Source organism: Danio rerio, chromosome 10, assembly GCF_049306965.1.
Source record: "Danio rerio strain Tuebingen ecotype United States chromosome 10, GRCz12tu, whole genome shotgun sequence".
NCBI classification, from domain to species: domain Eukaryota; kingdom Metazoa; phylum Chordata; class Actinopteri; order Cypriniformes; family Danionidae; genus Danio; species Danio rerio.
Genome location: NC_133185.1, coordinates 18735102 through 18758669, shown reverse-complemented (window position 1 = coordinate 18758669; position 23568 = coordinate 18735102). Strand labels below are relative to the sequence as shown.

General features: G+C 36.2%; 1 protein-coding gene across 11 annotated transcripts in view; it reads left to right on the top strand.

The window, feature by feature from the left end:
* Positions 1–23568, top strand: part of fbn2a (fibrillin 2a) — a 168160-nt gene that overhangs the window by 6958 nt on the left and 137634 nt on the right. For 9 of the 11 annotated variants that reach the window (XR_012386197.1, XR_012386196.1, XR_012386195.1 and 6 more), the window contains 8 exons: positions 3696–3791; positions 5820–5915; positions 9709–9906; positions 14587–14712; positions 15074–15199; positions 19352–19504; positions 22557–22799; positions 22892–23029. Coding sequence is in view for 6 of the 11 variants with exons in the window: in XM_073914544.1 (XP_073770645.1) it covers positions 3696–3791; positions 5820–5915; positions 9709–9906; positions 14587–14712; positions 15074–15199; positions 19352–19504; positions 22557–22799; positions 22892–23029 (1176 nt within the window). In the remaining 5 variants the exon portion in view is untranslated. Of the gene's footprint in view, positions 1–3695; positions 3792–5819; positions 5916–9708; positions 9907–14586; positions 14713–15073; positions 15200–19351; positions 19505–22556; positions 22800–22891; positions 23030–23568 lie in introns of those variants that run through there. The other 2 variants (XM_073914545.1, XM_073914546.1) reach the window with 2 other exon arrangements.

The following is a 23568-nucleotide window of genomic DNA, read 5'->3' as shown; positions in this document are numbered from 1 at the left end:
ACTGTGCTTTTAGGAACCTAAAATGCAGCAGAATATTTTTGTAACCTTGGCCAGATCAGTATAATCAAGCACAACTAGACTCAAATGAAGGTGTAGAAACATTTCAAGGATGATCAGAAGAATTGGACAGTACCTGAGTGATATATATGAGTGTCACAGCAAAGGGTCCGATTACTCAGGACCATGTGATGTTTCAATTTTTCTTTTTTAATAAATTAGCAAAAATGTCAACAGTTCTGTTTTTTTTTCTGTTCTAAATCCCTAATCTAATTATCTCTCTTTTTTTTTTACATTAATAAACAAATCTTGCAATCCAGGTTCTATAAAATGACTTTTAAGAATGTGTGTGACTGGTAATTCATTGATTCTTAAGTTAGGTTGATCAAACCTAAACAGCATAATTTGTGATGCATATGGAAGCTAGTACTCTGTGTAAAAATGTGCTGGATAAGTTGGTGGTTCATTCCACTCTGGCGACCCCGGATTAATAAAGGGACTAAGCCGACAAGAAAATGAATGAATGAATAAAATCTTTCTATTAATGTAAAATTAGTCAGGATAGAACTATAAGTTACAGCTATTTTAAAATCTGCAATTAGAGGGTGTTAAAATAATAATTCTGAGAAAATCCTGTTTAAAGATGTCCAAATTAGGACATCTTACCCATGTTAAGTTATTACCCATAGTGCTGTACGATCTAGTTGTAATTATTCTGTTCAAAATTGTGATTTATCTGTTCAAAAGCGATTCACTATAATTTTATAAAAGCTGCAAGTTTGATGTGGTGGTTTTAATTGCACCAAGACTAAGCATAATCACAAAGTACGCTACACTATGCTAGTCTTTAATTAAACCTTTTTTTCTGTGCCTTTCCACAGTTCTGTCTCTGAGCTCTTTAGGCAGTTCTTTTGACCTCATAATTCTCATTTGCTCTGACATGCATTGTTAGACAGTACCTGAGTTAAATATACGAGTGTCACAGCAAAGGGTCTGAACACTTAGGACCATGTGATATTTCGGTTTTTCTTTTTCAATAACGCTGCAAAAACATAAACAATTCTGGGTTTTCTGTCAATATAAGGTGCTGTGTGTATATTAATAAGGGAAAAATGAACTTAAATGATTTTAGCAAATGTATGCAATATAACGAGTGAAAAACTTAGGGTGGTCTGAATACTTTCTGTGTACTGCATTTAATCTGGCCTTAAAAACCCTAAAATGTACTTGCCTATGTACTGTATGTACATTCATTCTGTATATATACATTCAGAGAAGCAGAGTAGTTATATTTTTTTGTTATACAAATATACAGAATGAGAAATTTGTTCATGACCATATACAGTCCCAGACAAAAGTATTGTCGCTTATCTATTTTGTAGAAACACCTGCTGTTAACCTGACTTTTAATTAACAAATTGGTTTTAGGAAGAGCTCATATGAAAAGCTAAAATCCTCCCAAATGTAGTTTAATACTCGGAAATAAATTAGTTTCACTGAAAGAAGATTTATCATTTAATCTAAAAAGGAAGGTCAAATTATGCCAAGACAAAAGTTCTGTCGCCTATACGGAAATTGAACAAATTTACTGCAGATACAAAAATATGTCAGCAAACTAAGTAGTGGTGCTGTGAGATCCACATTTAATATCTTGTATGACTTCCATGAGCTTGAAGAACTGTATCCATGTGGTTTGGCAAGGATTCATACAACTTATTGATGAAGTCATCAGGAATAGCAAAGAAAGCAGTCTTGCAGGACTCCCAGAGATTATCAATATTCAACACTTTGATAATCAACACTTTAGTCTCAGGGTGAATCTTAGGCATGTTTGCAGAGGTCTAGTTGCAGTTGATGTGAAGGTCTAGTGTACTGGGGTTCTATTTATACACACCTGAGACCCAATTGATCCATTATTAGTCACAGGTGAAGCTCATATGACAAGGTGACAACACTTATGTCTGTGGTCCCCAAACTTGTTCCTGGAGGGCCGGTGTCCTGCAGATTTTAGCTCCAACCCTAATCAAACACACCTGAACAAGTTAATCAAGGTCCTACTAGGTATACTTAAAACATCCAGCCAGGTGTGTTGAGGCAAGTTGGAGCTAAATCCTGCAGGGACACCGGCCCTCCAGGATCAAGATTGGTGACCCCTGACTTATGTCTTTGCAAAAAATGACTCAATTGGCTTTACAAAGCTGGAACTATAAGAATACTTTTTGACAGTTTCATTTTGCACTGAAACATTATAACAAAAGCTGTTGGGATTAAAATGAGCCATTTCTTGTAAAAAACAAATCTTGATTAGAAATATACTTCAGTGACACTTAAAGTAAATTTGCAAACAAGCGACAAGACTTTTGTCAGGGACTGTATGTGGTATAAAGTAATTGTAATTGCGTTCAGCATGCAAAATAATTAGATTATTAGGTTACATTTGACCAAAAATTTCACATGCTTAAGAAACCATGAATTAACTAAGCCTCTCAAAATGACTATATATGAAATAGGGTGTAATTACTCAAATTTTGTGTGCCTTGATACCAAATGATGCATTTTGAATGTAAAAAAAAAAAGACACTATTGCCTGTTTGACTCAAAACCATTATTGTCTATGCCTGGATTTCCACCTTTTCACTTCGGGACCCACTTCTTTTCTGATCAATTTTTGAAAGTCCATGTCTGAGATTTATATTTTTTGTGTAAATTAAGTGCTCATTAAATCTCATTCAAAGCTGGGTATTATTGGGAGATCGCTGACAGGAACAGTGAACAGCTCTGCCAGAGCGCGTCTGAAGCTCATATTAAAGTTTATTTTACATTCTATGGCAGAAACCCCATCGAGCCTCGCTAGATCGTCCGGTATTGGCATGCCTTCGTTATAAAACACTAACATTATTAAATAGTTCATACAAAAATACACAAAGAAAGACTTTCACTTTAACTTAACACATAGTTTGTGAATGAACAGACTGATGTGTACTAGTTGCAGATGCGATGAGGCTGTTTTTGTGCCGAGTCCGAAGTAATCAATCAGAGAACAGGAGAAAGTGCATTTCTTTGATCATTTTAATATAGCATATTAATAATGAAATCCAAAAATTAGGGTATAATATTGAAAGTTAATTTTAAGCTCGCGGTCTATCTACAGGTTCGCTGAGGCCGACTAGTGGGCCGCAGCCCACCGGTTAAGAATCCCTGGTCTATGCGATGGAATTTAGAAGTAGTATTGAATTTATTAATAGAAAGTAGCATTGAGTCAACAATTTTAATTACTTTTTAATGTAATTAGAAATTTATTTTAAGTATAATTTTAATAATGCAATAAGTAATAAGCATTTAGAAATGAATGACTTTTTTAAATAACTGACTCTACACAGGTAACACTTGAGCTCTGATAGCACATATACATTGGAGACGTCTGTTTGCGAGACATATTAATTAGAGCATTAAATAGATGTTATATGTTTTTAAGATGTTTAAAATGTACAATATTCATATAAAAGACCTTTTAAAAGCATTTATAAGGTCATTGTACACAGCAGATATTTTACAGACCTTCTTTCTTACAGATATTCTTATGAATACATCTTGCAGATTTAATGGCTCTGTCTTGGACAATATCCTAACCAATTTTAACATGAACCACCACATTAAACCACTGATTATATTTTTTTCTTCTGTTTTACTCTCTAAAGCCAAACAATGCAATATAAGGTGTATGAATGGAGGAGTGTGTGAAGATGACTATTGCCAGTGTCCAAAGGGATATACAGGAAGCTTTTGTGGACAACGTAAGTATATGGCTTCTGCTTACATCCTTACTGTAAATTGTGTTGGTGACCTCTGCCTGTGTTTATTCCTCTCATGTTGTCACTTATTGCCCACTAATGCTAAAAAATATAAGTAAATAAAGAAATAAAGAAAAAAATACATCCAGTATCATTTGTCCTACAGTATAACGTCTGCAGATCTCCTGATACATGGCCTACAAGTTTGTAATGCTTCCATTGCTGCTTGTTTTGGGCCTAGATGTGAAATTATGTTAAACTCTTGGTATTCTTCACATGATACCTGCTGTTTTAGTGTTTATTTGTTACTTAGCATCTACAGAGTATTGTGCTTTCGATTGCAATTCCAAGTATTTTTGGAACTCAGCTACCTAGCTAACATGAAAACAACTGTCATATTTCCTAGTCTCTCTTAAAGGCCCGCCCTCAAGATGCTCTGATTGGTCAGCTAACATAAAGTGCTGGAATTCGTGGATTGGCTCCACATTATCACGTCACGCTCCTACAAGCGCACACTTTTGGGCTGTGTAAATACTGTCAGTTATAGCAGCTAGCAGCATTAGCTGCTTTTAATCAGACAGAAAAATTAAGAGCACACAATAATATAACTAAAATATAACTCATGTAAGTAAATAAAATTAGGCTATGGTACAATTCTAGGGACTAAGGAGTTCAGTGTGCAGGGGGGAGGAGCTGAACACACAGCGTCAACCGGCACCTGGACTCTGAGGTCTGTGGGATTGGGGATGAGCAATAACAGAATCTGGTTGCACAACTAACACAGTAGGTGGCGATATGTACAAAGAATGCAGTTCGCCAGAAAACTAAGAAGAAGAAGAAGAAGAGCACACAGTCAAACTTTACGCATAGTCTTTTTGAAAAATTCTACACATATATAGGGAATAAGCATGTGTAGTGATATGAAATCTTTAGTAAGTTGGTTAGTTGTATTTTTTTTGTAGTCCCCAAACTTTGTTCACCGTAGGCTTTGCTAAAACTAACTTTGTAAAAATCAATGTCCCCCTTTTCATTGAACTTTGGGAATATTACATTCAGAGATGTTGTTTATGTTCACACAGCTACATTATATATCACCTAAAAGTGAAAATCTGATATCGTAGTGGACCACCTCTTTAAAACAATTATGTGAAAAACTGATTTGTTCACTAAAGCAACATAGTCATATTCTGAAAGATCTTTAAGTTTTTCATAAACTGTAATCATACCAGACCTCTGGAGGCTTTCATGGGTTTTTAGGATTGCAGCAGATGTAAATCATGCCGAGAACCAGTCGTTTCTATAGAAGTTCAAGGGTTTGCTTATAGACAATAGAAGGCAGGCCAAAGCTCTTGGCTCATCTGTTTGGCACTAAGTTGGTATTAAAAGTTTCTTTGATTTTGGTTCTAAAGCCATGGCCTTCTGCCAGTGCTTTGAAATGCAAGATTACAGCAACAACACGTAATGTATTGACATTTGCCTGTTTTTTAAGTCTGCCATAATTGATAAACCTACATTTTCAAATTAAATTCAAATTTAAACTATCATTAAAATGATTTATTATATATGACTAATATGTCTTAAATCCCTGATCTAACGTGATTTAGCCCACAAAACTAGTTATAAGTGGGGTGAGGTCTATGCATTTTCTGAAAGTCAATTAAATATACTTTCTATTGATGTATACTTTGTTAGGATAGGACAAAATTATCTGGAATCAGGGGGTTTTATATATTAAAATACTGAGTAAATCTTGTTTACAGATATTTAAATTAGGGCTTCTTATCCACGTTAAGCTATTATCCATGTATATTATCAATCAAAAATAGAGTATTTAAATATTTACAGTGGGAAATTTACAAAATACCTTAATGGTACGCAATCTTCACTAAACAAATCACAATGTTTTACTTGTATAATTAATTTTTGGCTAAAATTTTACCGGTGCAACAAAAGACCAGTTTTGTGGATCAGGGTCACATATATACAACACAAGAATACAGTAATGTTTTAATGCAGGTGGTTTTGTTTCAGCTGTCTGTGAAAAAAACTGTCAGAATGGTGGACACTGCATTGGACCGAACAGATGCGCGTGTGGATACGGCTTCACTGGACCACAGTGTGAGAGAGGTAAAAAACAAATCACAAAGTTTTCAGTGTCACTGTTACTGTCAGGAGTATTGAAAATCTGTTAATAAATTGTTAATTTAGGGTAATGTGTGGAAAAAAATAATTAGGGAAATGTGTCCAGTGCTACTTTTTTGAGAATCGAGAAACCAGGGTACATTATGGCTGCATTTTGTGTGTAAAATGAATGCTACAGGGCGGTACTACTGACCACTTATTTCCGTACGGACGAAGTATCAGTTGCACAACATTGGGGTGGGTGTAGCGTAATTGACATTGTCAAAAATGTAAAAGGTTCCTCCAGTGCAGTGGTTCAGGGGGATCCCGGGGGGATCCCGGCCCAGAAGGGAACCCTCAGCGAGCTCTGTGGGGGTTGCATCATTCATTCATTTTCTTGTCGGCTTAGTCCCTTGATTTATCTGGGGTCGCCACGGCGGAATGAACCGCCAACTTATCCAGTGTGTTTTTACGCAGCAGATGCCCTTCCAGCCACAACCCATCTCTGGGAAACATCCAAAAACACTTGCTCACAAACACACACACACTCATACACTATGAACAATTTAGCTTACCCAATTCACCTGTACCGCATGTCTTTGGACAGTGGAGGAAACCCATGCGAACGCAGGGAGAAAATGCAAACTCCACACAAATGGCCAACTGAGCTGAGGATCGAACCAGCGACCTTCTTGCTGTGAGGCAACAGCACTACCTACTGTGCCACTGCTTCGCCTCGAGGTTGTTCATAGTTCAAAAATTTCTTAGCAGGGGACAATTAGGAAAATTATCATGCTGCCTTTATTTTATCCTTTAGTTCAGTGGTCCTCAACCACAGATCCCGTGATCATTTGGTACGGGAAATCATCAATTATTTCCGTTTTGTTTATTATCTGAGATTGAACGATCTTTTATTTTGAAAAGTCTTTTATTTAAAAAAAATGACCGTATTCTCTTGTTTACATCTTGGTTACTTAAGCTTATTTCTTTGCTAAGGGGAAAAGGCTCAGTGAAGGATCCACGAACTGCCAAGGAATGGATTCGCAACCCATTTGTCAACAAATCAGTTGAATCCAGCATGTCTATGCAAGAAGATCAACTGATGGAGATCGCAAATGATGGCGGCCTTTTAGGGGCCATTCGCATATCACGTATTTCTAGAGTTTGCACAAGTTTGTTTTTTCCAATGAAGGTGCGCTGTTTGCGCACACAAGCGGTGTGATGCGCCCGCACCGAACCTCGGGTTGCGAGTCAAGTCACGTGACAAGAATTGACCGCTCAGCTTCAGCTTGTATGGAATATTCCCATTTTGGTTAGACAAATTTTCTTAGACAAACAAAGAACACACACTGCAGTGCTTTGTACTTTTCTCCAATAAATAAAACTTGTATCAGAGCAACAGCAATGTTTTGTCAGCTTGCCATCCTCTGAGAAAACGTTTTTTCATTTATAAATGGCCTACTGATGTTTTGCTTTTATATTTTACATTAGTCTATTATTTGTGCATAAACATGTTTATATATAGTAATAAACATACTTTTTGTTTTTGAAAACAACATTTTTTTGTCATCATCACTACAAACTTGTATGAGCGATAATATCATTAAATGTAGAGGGGGACATTACAATATTTTCCAGGGGTAAAGGATTTCTCAGGCAAAAAAAGGTTAGGAACCACTGCTCTAGTGGATTTGTGAAAACCAAAACTAGAAGAAAATGTACATATTTCTCGGTTCTCAAAAATGAAGCCCTTGGCACATATTTCCACTGAGACCGGGTTGAAAAAATCTAACTAATAACTAATGATTAGTGACTTGTACAACAGTAAGAACATTTGGTAGGTTAGATTTGTCAACGTTTTCTGCAGAAAATGCACACAATTGAGAATAAGCTATATATAAAAATCATTCATTAATAATAAACTTATTTCATTGCAGAGTAATATGGGCACACCTAACAATAAGAATTCATTATTTAATGTTAGTTAATGTATTTAACATGACTTAAGAATCAACAATATGTTTTAGTCATTTATTAATCATAGTTTAACATTTACTATTGTGTTAAAATCCAAAGCCGTGCTTGTTGACATTAGTTAATGTACTGTTACATGAGATATGAACTTTGAATTACTTTATTGTCATTAACTAACATTTAAAAAATACGAAAAATTCTGTAACTAATGTATTGTTCATTGTTTGTTTATGTTAGTAAATGGATTATCTAACTTTGACTGATGAAATTGTTGTAAAATATTGTAAAAAATTAAGTAAAAGAAAAAAAAAGAAATGTTTTAGTTAAAAGAAACTCTGAATTCAAATTGTATGCCTTCATGGAATTTTTATGGTTTTGAAATAAATTCTAATACTGGATATGTTCTAATGGTTATAAAGCATTAGTAATATAGGTAAGATCATTATACTAAACATTTACATTTGTAGAATTACACTGAAACTGTGAAACATTCACTTTAAAGAAACAGAGAAAAATAAAATGAGGATAGATCAGGGGGTTTTCAGGATGTTTAGGAGTTAGCCTAGTGGCTCATGGTAAATGGAAGCTCATGGTTGCGTAATGCAGAACACATGTCTCTACAGAGGACTGTCCAGACTACCTGAGCTATTTGCTCTCCAGATGCCTTCCATGTGCTGCAGCTTTGCTAAGACTCTTTTAATCATCATTATAAGACACATGTTTGTTTGTTTGTTTGCTTGATGGAAGATCAATATGGGTTATTAAAATTCTTCCTGTGATTGTAAAACAACAGTCTTAGTTATGCTTCTTATTAATACCTGGCTGGACTTTGTTTCTTTTCTTTTAGTTTTCCGTCCCAAAATCTTTATCTGTTTTCAGATCTAACATGACTTTAAATAACTATTTTAGTTATTTTATTTTATCTCTCATCTCCTCATGTCATTTAGACTGGTCATGTCACCGGCAGCTAACTCTGCAACTTTCACACTGAAGCTAAATTGGGCTGCGCTCAGTCAGTACCTGGATGGGAGAACACATGGAAAAGCTAGAATGCTGCCGGAAGTGGTGTTAGTGAGGGCAACGGGGGGCATCAACCTACTGTCTGTGGGGGTCCTAATGACCCAGTATGTTGATGGGGACTCTATACCGCTCAGTTAGCGGCTTCTTTTGGATGAGATGTTAAACCGAGATCCTGACTTTCTGTGTTTGTTTAAAATCCCAGGATGTTCTTCGAGTAGAGTAGAGGTTTAACCCTGGCGTCCTGGCCAAATTTGCCCACTGGCCTCTGTCCTTCATGGCCTCCTAATATCATAATTGGCCTTATCACTCTCTCTCCTTTCCACCAATCCATAGCAAAAATTTAATTTCAACACCGTTCACCTGATTTGGATGTAAAGTAAATACCCTCAAATTAAAGCTGACAGTCTGCAGATAAAGCACATCTTGTTCATTTAATTTCAAATCTATTATGTTGGTTTATAGAGCCAAAAATGTTAAAATTGTGTTGATGTCCCAATATTTATGGACCTAACTGTATATAATCAGTACATCATAAAATTATACTACATGCACTTTTGCTAACTGAATTGAGTTTGACTGCATTATTGTCTGCGTCTCTCTGTTTATCAGCTGTACTGGATTCTGTATTGTTCTGTAATTCTAGAAGGACAGTTTATTTCTAATTGCCTTTTGTCATGAATTTAAAATATTTGTGCATATGCAACAAATAATAATTGGACAATAATAATGTACAATAAACTACTTTCCTGATAATATAATTTATAATAATAATTGTGCATTCTTTTCTTGTTTATGTAAATCGCAGACTACCGGACAGGCCCATGCTTCATCCAAGTGCACAGCAGGAAGTGTGCAGGTCAGAGCAGTGAATTTGTTTGCAGTAAGGCCTTGTGCTGTGCCACAGTGGGTCAAGCGTGGGGTCACTCGTGCGAGCAGTGCCCACCTATCAGCTCGCCCTGCACCAGAGGGTTCATCCCAAACACCCGCACAGGAGCCTGCCAAGGTCAGCACTGATTTTATAACATTGTTACAGTGATTATTGTACAGTAACATATGAATAGCCATGTTTTTATTTAGAAATTCTGGCCAGAGGAATGTCTATGAAAAAGAGGACATAGGGTTACCCTAGTTACATTTATAACTTTGGTTGAAAACATAGGTCATGTGAAATGCTTAGTAATAGTTTTTTATGAATGTGTTCTTTAATTTAATAGAATTTTGGGGATTTTGTTTTAAAGAAAATACATTGTTCTTGGAATCTAAAGTGATTCTAACAAGTCAGGAATATAAGAATGACAGACTTAAAGGTGAAAGACAATGTATTTATCTCATTATTTTCACTTATGAAATACCATAATGGCGAGGCAGTGGCGCAGTAGGTAGTGCTGTCTCCTCACAGCAAGAAGGTCGCTGGGTCGCTGGTTCGAACCTCGGCTCAGATGGCGTTTCTATGTGGAGTTTGCATGTTCTCCCTGCATTCGCGTGGGTTTCCTCCGGGTGCTCCGGTTTCCCCCACAGTCCAAAGACATGCGGTACAGGTGAATTGGGTAAGCTAAATTGTCCGTAGTGTATGAGTGTGTGTGTGAATGTGTGTGTGGATGTTTCCCAGAGATGGGTCGTGGCTGGAAGGGCATCCGCTGCGTAAAAACTTGCTGGATAAGTTGGTGGTTCATTCCGCTATGGCGACCCCGGATTAATAAAGAGACTAAGCCTACAAGAAAATGAATGAATGAATGAAAATACCATAACAACATGATACCATACAGTGTCTCAAAGTGAAAAAGAATCAGATGATCATAAAAAATAAAATTACTTCCTTAAGGGATTAGTCCAACCAAAAATGAAAGTTTTTGTCTTTAATTACCTTTATTTTGCAAAATTCTTATACCTTCTTTCATCTTTGGAACACAAATTAAGAAATTTTAGATTCTATTCAAGAACTTCCTGATCTTCCAGGAACAGCAGTGGATCAGTAATAATAATTACAATTTTATTTTCGGGTAACTAATCCTTTAAAGTGACTTTTGCATGCATCCTTTCTTGAGGGATCTGTAGGAAGGGATTCAGTTGATTAATGTAACTCGGAATGCCCCTAAACTGAGTCAAGACCCAGACCAGAAGACTAAATTGATGAAAGCTGATGTATAAAATGAGCCAAAGACCAAGAAAATATTGTTTTGAACTTTGGCCTTGACCTTGATTAACCCTCTGTCCTTGAATGCTCTGGATCTTGATGGCATTTCTTGAAAATTTAAATGAATTTAAAAGCTGTGCAAGTTTAGGGAAAATGTTTGTCCCTTTTTGTGTTGGTACCACATGGCATGGCTCACTAACTAAATGCAGACTTTTGGTTGGAATGTAGATTCGGAAAAAGAAGTTTTTATATAAGCTTAAGTGTCTTAAACTGGAGCCAATGGTGCAACAAAAGGAATCTAAAATAAAATCTCCTGGTCTCAAGGTGTTCTTCACCATACATCTGCATGGAGTCTCTTTAATGTGGACTGTGAATTTAAGAAAGTCATTAAACTCCTAAATGAATGGTGGACTGTTTTGAATAGGATCAACAGTAGATGATTCATGTGCAGTTTAGAACGTTTCTTATAAAAAGAATGGTCAAACAGGTAGGGTCAAACAGTGGCAAACAGTAGTGTTCAGGGTAATGTAAAAGGATAAATCCATAAACACAAATGAGAGATTAGGGCTGGCAGCAAACAATCAATTATTCAAATACTAGTGATGTTACTTATGACACTGAAGCTTTGATGAACATATCTTGCATTTGACAGAATTTGCAGTAAAGCACCATATTCACTGTAAAAAATTCTGGGTTCCACACAATTCGCTGAGCCACACCCTAAAACAGCTACACACCAATCGTGTCTTAGCAACTTTAGCTATGCTCAGGAGGTCTGTCAAGATTTCGAGCTAGGGAAACAAGCCAAATCGTTGTGCATATAAATTGTGCAAATCTCATTCCTGGTATCCTAGAAGTTTGGACAGGGTGGTGGATATTTTATTTCCTCGTCCAAAACCTAAAACCCAAGAGGAGAAATGCCAGCGTGGATCAAGCTCTGTGAGGGGCGCTAAAAGAGTTGGGTTAATCTGGTTTTGTTTTCGATAATCCAGACACATTCAGTGATAGACGGCAATAACTCACTCACCTCTTACTCTAAAAAGATCTGAACTGTGTTCCCTACAAAAATACAAACCAGGTTATGTTTCCAGCTGTCCTTTTGTTTTTTCGCTCGATATTATGAGCACTGCTTCGTTTAAGCCATCGCAATAGTAGTCATACTTCTTTTCCATATTCATTTCCATCTTCATTCCATCTTCTTCATTTTCCATCTGTTTCAAGCTACGAATATTTGAAATTACATATCAAGAGACCAAAACCGAGATATGATTGCAAACTTAGCACTTGCAATCAGTATACTTCACCTGCAGCTGTTTTTTATTAATTTATAAATCTCATTGCTATTTCAGAGCTACAATTCACTGATGTTTTCATCAGTCGTTTGGAGTTTTAATCATTGGTGATGATGTTATAGCGGGTTAGCATCTGCTTTTATATTTGGTGTCGGATTAATATTTGCTGGTAGGGAAAATCTATTTGTTCACTTCTGCGATTCATACTTTGATTTCAATTTATTTATCTTTTCCACTTAACTGCAAATTAGAATAGAAACGGTATAAGACGCACACAAACTTTGTTATGGGTCAATTATGCTAATACTTGGCACAAATCTATTAATTTCGGCTTTCTGGGCGTTTTTGTTTCTATGAATGAATTATGTTGAAGCACTGTCCATGCCTGGTTACTCATCGGTTAAAAAAAAAATCACAGGAAATCACGGTTTAATTTGTTGTTAAACCGATTTTGTTTAGCAAGCCCTCTTTGGCTCAGATTGTCAAGTATGTTGATACGAGAGCTTTACTCTCAAAGTTAAACAATATATTACATTTATATAATCATTATTTATTTGTCACTACTTATTTTCATCCAGTATTGTTATTCTACCATGGCCGAGAGAGCTTAATATGCTTAATATTTTAAGAAAACACATGCAGTTACACAAAGCACCTGCAAATTAAGAAAAAATCCTTTCAGTCAGTTTTACAGTACACATGTTGTAAATCCTCACAACACAAACAAATTAAGAAAATACCTGCCTTTCCTCACAGTGGGTCAAGGGGAACCTAAAACGTGACAAACATGAGTGTTTATGTTATTGTTATTTAGGCTAATAATATACAAAAGAAAAGGCAATCATGTAATCAGGATTTTAAAATAAACAAATTCTCCTTTCATAGATTATCTACAACTTCACTGAGCAATAGTCACGGCACAATATGCACATCCCAGCCAGGTCCATCACGTTTTTGGGTCCCCTTGAAACTTTTCCATTGTGTTTCTTGCTGTTTGTCTGTGTTGTTAAAAAAAAGCAGACTTTCCTTAATTTGTTTGTGTTGTGAGAAAATGCAGTGCCAAAATCACTTTTTTAAGGGGTTTAAACACAGTTGTGTGGCAGCAGTGTGTGAATATAGCCAGCCTCTAATGGTAAAATTAATTAATTATATTTTTTATAATCACACTTAAAAACACTTTAATGAACAATCTTACTTTGACATGTTATCAGAGGGGGAAAGCTCCGTCCATTAGTGACAATCTCTCCCTCATTAGCATAAACAGCCCTGAGTTACAAGCAGCTGTCCACCATTGAAGTTTTCACCTGCTGAAGATATTGTCAGCGACTATGAGGATTATAAATGGGATTATACATTTTCAGGTTTTCACAGAGATAACATTAGTCCTGTTTTCAATCTGCTACTATGCTGATGCACAGAAATTTGTAGCTCCACTTTTTTTTTTTTAAAGAACACAATCTCATACAAAGTGTCAGTCTCCAAAATGGCACAATCAAAACCTAAAAGGGTCAGTTTCAAAGTCTTATGAAAATTATTTGTGTGGAATGTTTAGTTGAAACTTACTGTACATATAGACCATTCCAGTGTGGAGATGTCATTGGCCCATGGACATTTCCTAACTGTTGTAAAACTATTTCATATCTGTCACAATCATAACTTAATGTTCTAACAGCTATTGTAACATTATTTATCAATATGTGGAACATTTTGGACTCTCAGAAGCTATGGAAATTTAAAACGTACAACAAGAAATATGTCAGGACCTATGTTATTGTTTACATCGATCAAAATTGTTACTCTAGGGACATCAGAAAAGTATTTTATGTCTTGTAAGAAGAGGTCCTCTTTAATGCATAAATTAAACACAAATGACTTATTTGTACACATAAAGTTGAAACTATGGAATGCGTGGTGGTAGTTTCATATAATTTGACAGGGATTTGACACAGGAGTCAGGCTGCTATATTTTAAATAAGCACTAGATGTTTTAGAGTTTGGAAAACCGTTCTACCTGGATGGAACAAGAGGATTGTTTTTAGATTATTAAAATGAGATGGGGGTTGTAACATCTCTACTAGTTCAGTATTTTAATCATTGTGTGAAATTATTAATGTTCTAACTTTTAAAACAGCTGCAGTTCATTGTTTTGATAATCAAACGGTCATTTACCTTAGATTGTGTTGTGGCAAGCACTTTTGCTGCATTAATATAAGGGAATCGTTAATACAGAAACATGCAATGTTTTCTCTTTGGCTAGATGTTGATGAATGCAAGGTTGTCCCCGATCTGTGTAAAGGAGGAAGATGCATCAACACATTGGGTTCATATCAGTGCACGTGTCCTGTCGGTTACCAACAGCATGTGAGCATTTTGAAGTGCGAGGGTAAGTAACATACAATTCATTATGTAGTGGTAAACATGACACAAAATATTAAGAAAATTTAGAGACTTCAGTGTAAAATCCTGACAATATGGAATTTATTAAACATCACTGTAATAGTCTGAGCACTACTCACTGATGATAAAGAAAATTACAGTTATTTTGTGACCAGGAGGTTAAAATTGAGATGAAACATTTTTCTCCTTTGATCACACACATTCTAGCTGATCCCTTTCATTAAAGCCACTTATCTCATGCTTTTCCCCTGTCATGTAGGAAGAAAATAGCAACAAACCAACTTTAGAAATGGAAATAAAGTGTACTTCAGAATAAATGATACATTTCAATGTGTGAAATCGCTTAGATGTGGATGAATGCTCCACCATTGAACGTGCGTGTGAAGCGGGACACTGCATTAATTCGGCGGGCAGTTTCTCCTGTGTGTGTCCTTCTGGATATGTGCTGTCTGCAGACCGGACTCGCTGTCTTGGTGAGTTCTTAAGCTCTGTATCAAAGACATTTAAGTACTTATAGTCTGTATTTGTGTGTTCTTTGTATAGTATCATGGAGAGCTTGCTGAAGCATGTGATGAATTTTGTGTTTAGGCAGACATCACAAAGATTCACACCTCAACCTATAATTTGCAATCCAACTTTCCAAATAGAAAAAAAGAACCTACCTACCTATCAATCTATCTATCTTAAAATACACAGATTAGCTATAACAGAGGATCCCACACACTTTCCAGCGCTGCAAATCACATGTCTCCTTCAAAAGCTTAATAGTAAAGATTCCAAGACCTAAAAATTGTTGTGTCAGACACAAGAAATGCTAAATGTGCTGTGCTGGAGGTACATTATAAATGTGTTTGGGAATAACCAAGCTACAGTTGAATATTAAAAACACTGACATGTAAAGGAGATAATCACTGATTAAATAAATTAGTACTGTATTTACAGTAGCACAGTACTAATTTGTGTATAACCTTCTGTCCAAAAAACTAAGTTGTCCCTTTTCAAAACAAATGAAATGGTATACATTTTCTTATATACAGGCTTCATATGGTCATTAAAACCTGGTAAAGTCATGGAATTTTAACATGGCATTTTCCAGGCTTGAAAAAGTTTTGGAAAAGTCATAGAAATTCGTTTCACAAATTTCTGTATACTTGAATTAGGGCTGCATGATATTGGAAAAATCTGACTTTACGATAGTTTGTATTTCTGTGATATTTATTGCAATGTGAATACAATTTCACCAGAGGATTTACCAGGTTTATTTGGGTTGATTGGGGGGATTGTGTAGAGGAGTGAATCTCGAGTAATACATAACAAATTAATTACAAGCATAGATAAATAAAACATAGTAAAGACAAAAGTGAATTATAGTTTTCAGGTATTTACTATTCCAGTACAGATGTTGAATAATCAACACTGCATAGTCTTCATTGTATATTATTTAATCTTTATTAAAGTTACCAAAAATTTCTTGTGGCCGGATGTTTTAAAATTTGAAATATTGAAAAGTTCACACAGTCACAGGCCTTAAAGGGACACTTAACTTAAAGATTAAAATGTAATTACTATTTATATATATATAATATAGTGTTATATTTATAACAATTTATATATATATATATATATATATATATATATATATATATATATATATATATATATATATATATATATATATATATATATATATATATATATATATATATATATATATATATATATGAATAATATCCATTGGCCAGAAAGTGATTAAATATTTATAAATTGTAAAAATTTTGGTATTTGTGATGCAGCAAGTTAAATGTTGTGTACACTATGGTTTCACTTTCAATTCAATTTAAAGTGTGATCGGACGAAAAAGTAAAAAGGACAAAAAAAACATATATATATATATATATATATATATATATATATATATATATATATATATATATATATATATATATATATATATATATTGTGATGTGGCTCCCCATACATTATGGGGTATTGTGTGTAGAATTTTGAGGAAATAAATGAATTTAATCCATTTTGGAATAAGGCTGTAACATAAAAAATGTAGAAAAAAGTGAAGCGCTAGGAATACTTTACTGATGCACTGCAAATCAGGTAGCTGGAGGCAGACTAACACTGAATGTCAGAGTGTTTTTTGTGATATCGTCTCCAACAGACAGGTCATTTAAATGTTGTGACTGGCCGATGCATCTGAGGTTGGGCCATTTGTGAGATATTTAGCAGAAATGACTAAAGATTCAGAGCCACAAACAAAAGAGAACCAAAGCTGCATGCAAGCCTTTTTTGTTAACGCGGGCATATGGGCAGAGGAGGAAGTACAGAGAGTGGAACTCTGTGACCTCCTCTAGACTGTATATAACTACAGATCAGCGCCAGAGCATGTGTGGATCTGTCCGTCTCTCCATCATGTCTGAGGAATTCTCCTTTGGAGTATCCTTTGATTTTAATGAAAGCACATGTCCAAACCGCATCCATAAGCACAGATGCTGTGGAATGGTTCTGTTCAAAGCAATTTCCTGTTGCGTACAGTCTATACTTTTATCTGCTTGTAGAATTGATTAATACACAACTAGTCACTGTAGGATCATACATCGATACACTCAATACTTCAAAGTATCTTAGCAGCCTTGTTTGAGCTTCAATATGTGTGTAAATGAAGGATATACAGTCCTGTGACAAAGTTACCCTATTGAATTTTATAATGTTCCATATTAGGACATAATAAAAAGCTGTATGGTCCTCAGATGAACAACATCACATGACATTCCGCACCGTTTTTAATTTTATTTAACAAACAATAAAGCCAAGGTAGAAAAGCTGTGGGGTAACAAATGTATAGGGGGATAGCCTACGTTGCATAATTCAGATGCATGCAGATCCCCTTTTAGCTGTAATTTATTCATTTTCTTGTCGGCTTAGTCTCTTTATTAATCTGGGGTCACCACAGCGGAATGAACCGCCAACTTATCAGGCAAGTTTTTACACAGCGCATGCCCTTCCAGCCGCAACCCATCTCTGGGAAACATCCACACACATTTACACGCTACGGACAATTTAGCCTACCCAATTCACCTTTACTGCATGTCTTTGGACTGTGGAGGAAACCAGAGCACCGGGAGGAAACCCACGCGAAGGCAGGGAGAATGTGCAAACTCCACACAGAAACACCAACCGAGCCGAGGTTCAAACCAGCGACCTTCTTGCTGTGGGGTTACAGCACTACCTACTGCATCACTGACTCGCCCTTAGCTGTAATAACTATTATTATTTACTATTAACGTAATCATTTTTATCTTATCAATCTCTCAGATCATACTAGAAGACATTTGCACAGCTCTCACCACAGCATTTTACTCAGAATGAGGTCTAAACTTGGACTGGATTATTTTTTCAGCTCTTTTGATGTAGATTTGCTGCTTTGTTTGCGAGCAATGCCTTGTTGCGTGACCCATTTTACGACTTAGCTTTAGCTGTGAGATGGATATTGTGTTCACACCCCCCTGAAGCCTCCAAACCAGAAAACTTCTGCTGACAGCCAAAGATGTCCTGATATGAAAAAGATTTAAGTGGCTGCGCCAGCTCGTACGCAAAGAATAAGCCAAATACCTCCCTAACAAAGTGTTCCTCAATACATCTGTGTCTCCCACAGACACGGATACTACTCCAGACAGTAAAGTGTCGCACACAATTGAGGTAACGCTCTCCTCAAAGGGTGTTAGTTCAGCATCCCCTGCTCCCCCGCCTGTTCCCTCCACACTTTGTGGTGTGCTGTTGTTCTCCTCTTAACCTGCACCTTTACATCGGACCATTTCTTTTTTTAATTCGTTCACAGTGCGATGTTCAGACCCCACTGCGTTAACTGCGTCAGCTAAACTCTCCCACTCTATTTTTTTTCTTTTGTTAATAATTCCGGAGGACAAACTTGCAAATAATACTGTTTCACTCCAATTCACATTCTGTGAAGTTTCTCTTCTTGCTTGCTTTTGCCATTGCTTTTTTGTTTGGTTTTGCCAAAATGGAGTCATTACCATATTCATAAGGGGGAGGAGGCAAAGAAGGAATTTGCACTTATGCATGTTGCGCTCAGTTTCACGTTAATTCGGATGTACAAAGAGAAAATACGTGGGATTCAGTGTTTCATACATCTGAATTTTTTACTGCGTACGCACATTTACATCTTTGTCTGTACGCAATGTTTTAGTAATAATTCAACGCAAGTGGCCCCTGGTCTTGAAAAAGAACGAAACTTCTGCAGTTTAGTTGTATTTCAGGTTTCGATCAAACAAGAAGAGAGAGGCAGTAAATACGAACGGGGCAATTTGCAAATTGAGCAACAAAAAGGTGACGGCGAGACATGGAAATAACTCGAACCAAAAGTCACATATAATGTATTCAGTTTATAAATGGTTTAGGCACAAGCTAACAGCTTTGTGATGCTGTCTGAGCCTTACGTCATAATTTTTTTATCATGCATGGTATTACCATATATCGAGGTAAAATATGTAGGAAGTTTGATGGTAACACATTTGGATAATGCCCAAGCCTACTATATAAATACACATTGCACATATCTTGAGTGTTTTAGAATAGTGTGTTTGTGTGTATTTCAGACCAGCACACAGGGATCTGCTTTGCGTCAGTTGTGAATGGACGCTGTGCTCATGAAATCAGCGGACGTTTCAATAAAATCCAGTGCTGCTGTGATCGTGGCCGGTGCTGGAGTCAAAGAACAACTCATGAAATGTGTCCTGTACCAGGATCAGGTGATTATATAACTCTTTTCAACCTTTGCTTTGTTTTTTTGTTTTGTTTTTTCATGTGATGCTACTTTTTTTTTTTTTACATGGGAGAGGTGATTTACAACTGTGAAAACTTGACTCATCTATGTTAAGCTGCTTTGACACATTCTACATTGTAAAAGCTCATAGAAAAAAAGATGAATTGAATGTATGTATTTTACACAAATTCTCTTATTTAAAATGATTAATTGAATTTTAAGAGAACAAATAAATCGATTAATAAAGATTAGCTGATTATCAAAAAGATTAAAAGATTATAAAAATGATTATCACAAAGACATTCTCCATCAATTATTCCATTTGTGTAACTTTCTGATGTTACTGGACACAATAATAGTTCCAAGCAATAAAAACAAACATCTATAGTTCGGTTTAGTTTGACCTGGTTTCCATTGTTCTCATTTTTTCCACTTCTTGTTAGTTTCCTTTGGTATTAGTTAGTTCACACATGTTTTGTGTTATCTTGTTTATGTTTACTGGTGTATATAACCCCTTTTATGTTGTTGTGTAGTTGTTGTCTCAAATATTTATGTTTCAGTTGCTTAATTAAATACCTGATGCTCAATATTAAAAATATGTAAAGGCAAAATTAATAGCCCAAATAAAAATTTTGTATTTTTTTATTAAATATTTTTTAAAGTGACAATTAATTAGGAGTCAAAATTTGTTGATGGGTTAAACATTACTAAAAATATTGTAAAAAGGATTACAATTTCACTGAAGGGCTAATCATTTTGTCTTCAACTGTACATGTTAGTCTGAATACACAGCTGACAAATAGTTCATCTATTTGTTGCATTGTTAGAAGTAGTGCAAGTAAAGATAATATTAGGGTATCTACTTTAAATTGTAGAAACAGTATAGTGTGTTTGTGTGTTAAATTGTCTTATTAATGGACTTTTTTTTTTTTTTTACCGTGGAATACTGTCAACACTGCTGCCAGTTAGCCACTGTAAGAAATATTTAAAAAAAAACAACTAACTGGCAACAATAAGACTATCTGTGTCAACATAGTCTCGTTCTGAAAACATACAGTACCCCTATATACATTTCTGGAGATCACGAAATATGTAATCTGAGAATAGTATGGCTGTATTTCATCTTTAAAATGAACGTTATGAGACTGTATGATGCCATTCAATTTTGGGCTTACCGGCTGACCACTTATTTCTGTGGATTGTAATTTCGCTGTTACCAGTATGTCCAGTTGCACGCCATGTACGGTGGAAGATTTGAGAGGCAGAGCGGATTGTGGGTTAATGCCTAAATCATTGTTTTCTGCCTTAAGATTATTGCACTGCTCTATAAATATCAACATAAGCATCAGAGTAGATGAGACAATAATCAATGAACAGTAATTTAAACTTTCTTTGCACAGTTACTACCTGTGATGGGTACATCAAGTAAATTTCTGCACTTTATTCTTTGCGCTGCACAATTTCAAACAAATGCTACTTGTTTTACAGTAAAATACTGTTTCCTTTGATTACAGCAAAGCGCTGGCTATTTTAAAGTTATTTACCACATAATCTATAGCAAGAGTTAAATTTGCAGTAGGTGATTATCTTCTGAAACATTTTTGTTGTTCTGGTTGAAAGTCTCCTCACATTCCAATATCACTCATTAAAGTAAATCATCTAAATGCATTTTTATGTATTTTTATATTCTGGGTAAGGCATAAGACTAAAAAATGTTTGTCCAATTAAAATGTCCGGCCGATAATTCCCATAATTCTTATACGAAGCTCAAACTGTCTGTTAGCAAATGCCAATTCGAGCTTCTGCACACCTGTTTGTACGCAGCTCTGCCGTGTTTGCGCGTTCATGAGAGTGATAGTGATCGAGAGCGAGCAGTAAAAACATGCTGAATCTAAACTTTTTTTTAAACTCCTGAATCAATATTGGAGTTACTTTTGCACGCTGGAGGAAGGATGACACCATGGCTGAAGTATTTCTCTTACGCCCCATACACATGGGGCTTCAGCGTCAACGCTTCCCATTCACTTTGAATGGGTGACATCAGGCATTGCCGAACTGCATTGTGGATCCGTCAGCCCTGCTTTAGAGTGTGGCTTGCTGCAGAAGTTGGGACTAGCTCAACTTTTCAAGCGCCGACGGAAGCGTCAGCCAATCTGATAGCTGTATGCAAAAACACCAGCTAGACAGTGGCCTATCATTGGCTGACGCTTCTATGACGATCGCTTCAGCCCCAACTTCAGACACGCCTTCAGTCAAGCGTTGACGCTGAAGCCCCATGTGAATGGAGCGTTAGACAGATAATGTTCTGTTTTGAAACTTTTTTTGCAACACAGAGCTGATGTAGACTGGGCGGTTATGAATGGGTTATAGGCACTGAAGTGTTGTTCAGAAACTGAAATCTTCTGGTGAAAGATTGATGTGAGTATTTTCAGTTTCAGAAGGACATTTTACAGCATCGATAATGTAGATTCTTATTTCGTTTAACAACAAAACATCAGAAAATAGCACTATTCCACCTAGCTTGATTTACTGAGCTTAAGATGGTTTTATATTCATATTGGCTCATTTTTTAACAATGACAACCTGCGACGTGCTCCTTATGGTGTTTACCACTCTGAATATTCGGTCAGAAATTGCATGGCTTAGAAATGAGTGTAATAATGAGTGTAATTCCAACAAGACGCCAACCAAGCATTAGCTCAACACATGAGAGAGGGTTCTGCTGTCATTCGGTAAGTGTGCTTTGTGCTTTCAGGAGGCGTGGCTTTGGAGGGCAGGGGAGGGGCGGTGTTTCAGAGATCTATGCTAACAGGCTAGCATTGTGGCAGATTATCTACTGCACCTTTAACAGTGTATATTATTTAGTTAAAGTGAAGCAAATGGATTAACATTTACACAGACTAATGCATAATATTGTACACTCTTTCTCTATTTTTTTAATACATACATTAGTGACATAATGTTACATATATTTTTGGTTGGAATAGTTTGCTGTTATACCTTAAACCCACATTTTTGTCTCCCTTCTGTTCATATAGATGAATACTTGAGGATTTGTCTGGTAGGCTCTGCTCTGAGTGGCTACAATGAGGAGGATCCTGAAATGAGCCCTCACCACCACAGCAGCTTCAGTGTTTCCCCTAATGACCAGATACTTCACCCACATAATGGCAATGGACAAATAAAACCCCAGATTCGCCAAACACCTCAAATTCTGCAGTTTCCACAGATTCCACAGATCCCAAGGCATGACAATGGATTTAAACCACAACGACCTGTTGGTGAGTAAAATCTTATGAAGAGCCTTTGCTGAACTAACAATCTGCTTTCAAAATGTTCTTGCAGATTTGATGAGTTTTTATTTTGTTTGCAGTTAGTGTGAATGAGACTGTGAACAGGTGCCGTTTGCTTCCTAATTTGTGTCTGAATGGACGCTGTATTCCCATGGAGTCTGACTACCGATGTGACTGTAACACCGGATTCAAAGAAGACAACAGAGGAGAGTGCTCAGGTAATTTCTGTCACAGCTCACACAAATTCTTGTAGGGCATTTAGGGTATTGTCTAAAGTCTAGCTGCGTCCCAAATCGCATACATATGCACTATTCCACACCATTTTGTAGTATAGTGTAAGTAGTGTGTTTACACCGAAAACTCTATAAATAATAAGTGCACTTTAATTACCCGGATGATGCACTCATTCAGCCGGTAAAAAGAAGTGTGTAATGATGAACACTTCACGCATTCAACGACCGCAGGTTTGCTCATGTAGCGGAAGGGGCGGAGCCATCAAGCGCACATGTTGGATAACTTTATTTTTTTTAATGGTGAAAGCAAAATTCTCCTACGAGAGTGATTATTGCACCTCCCGATGGTGCATGCGGTTATACTCACGGCAGGTATTATTTGATGATTCGGTTGTTTATTTCATTGATTTCGCAAACGTCATCAGGGAAACGGTTTGAATTTCCGCTTAGTAAAAAAAACGTTAGTGTTCCAATTGGGACGTCACTATATACAGTACATATACTATGCTGTTGAGTGTGTAAGT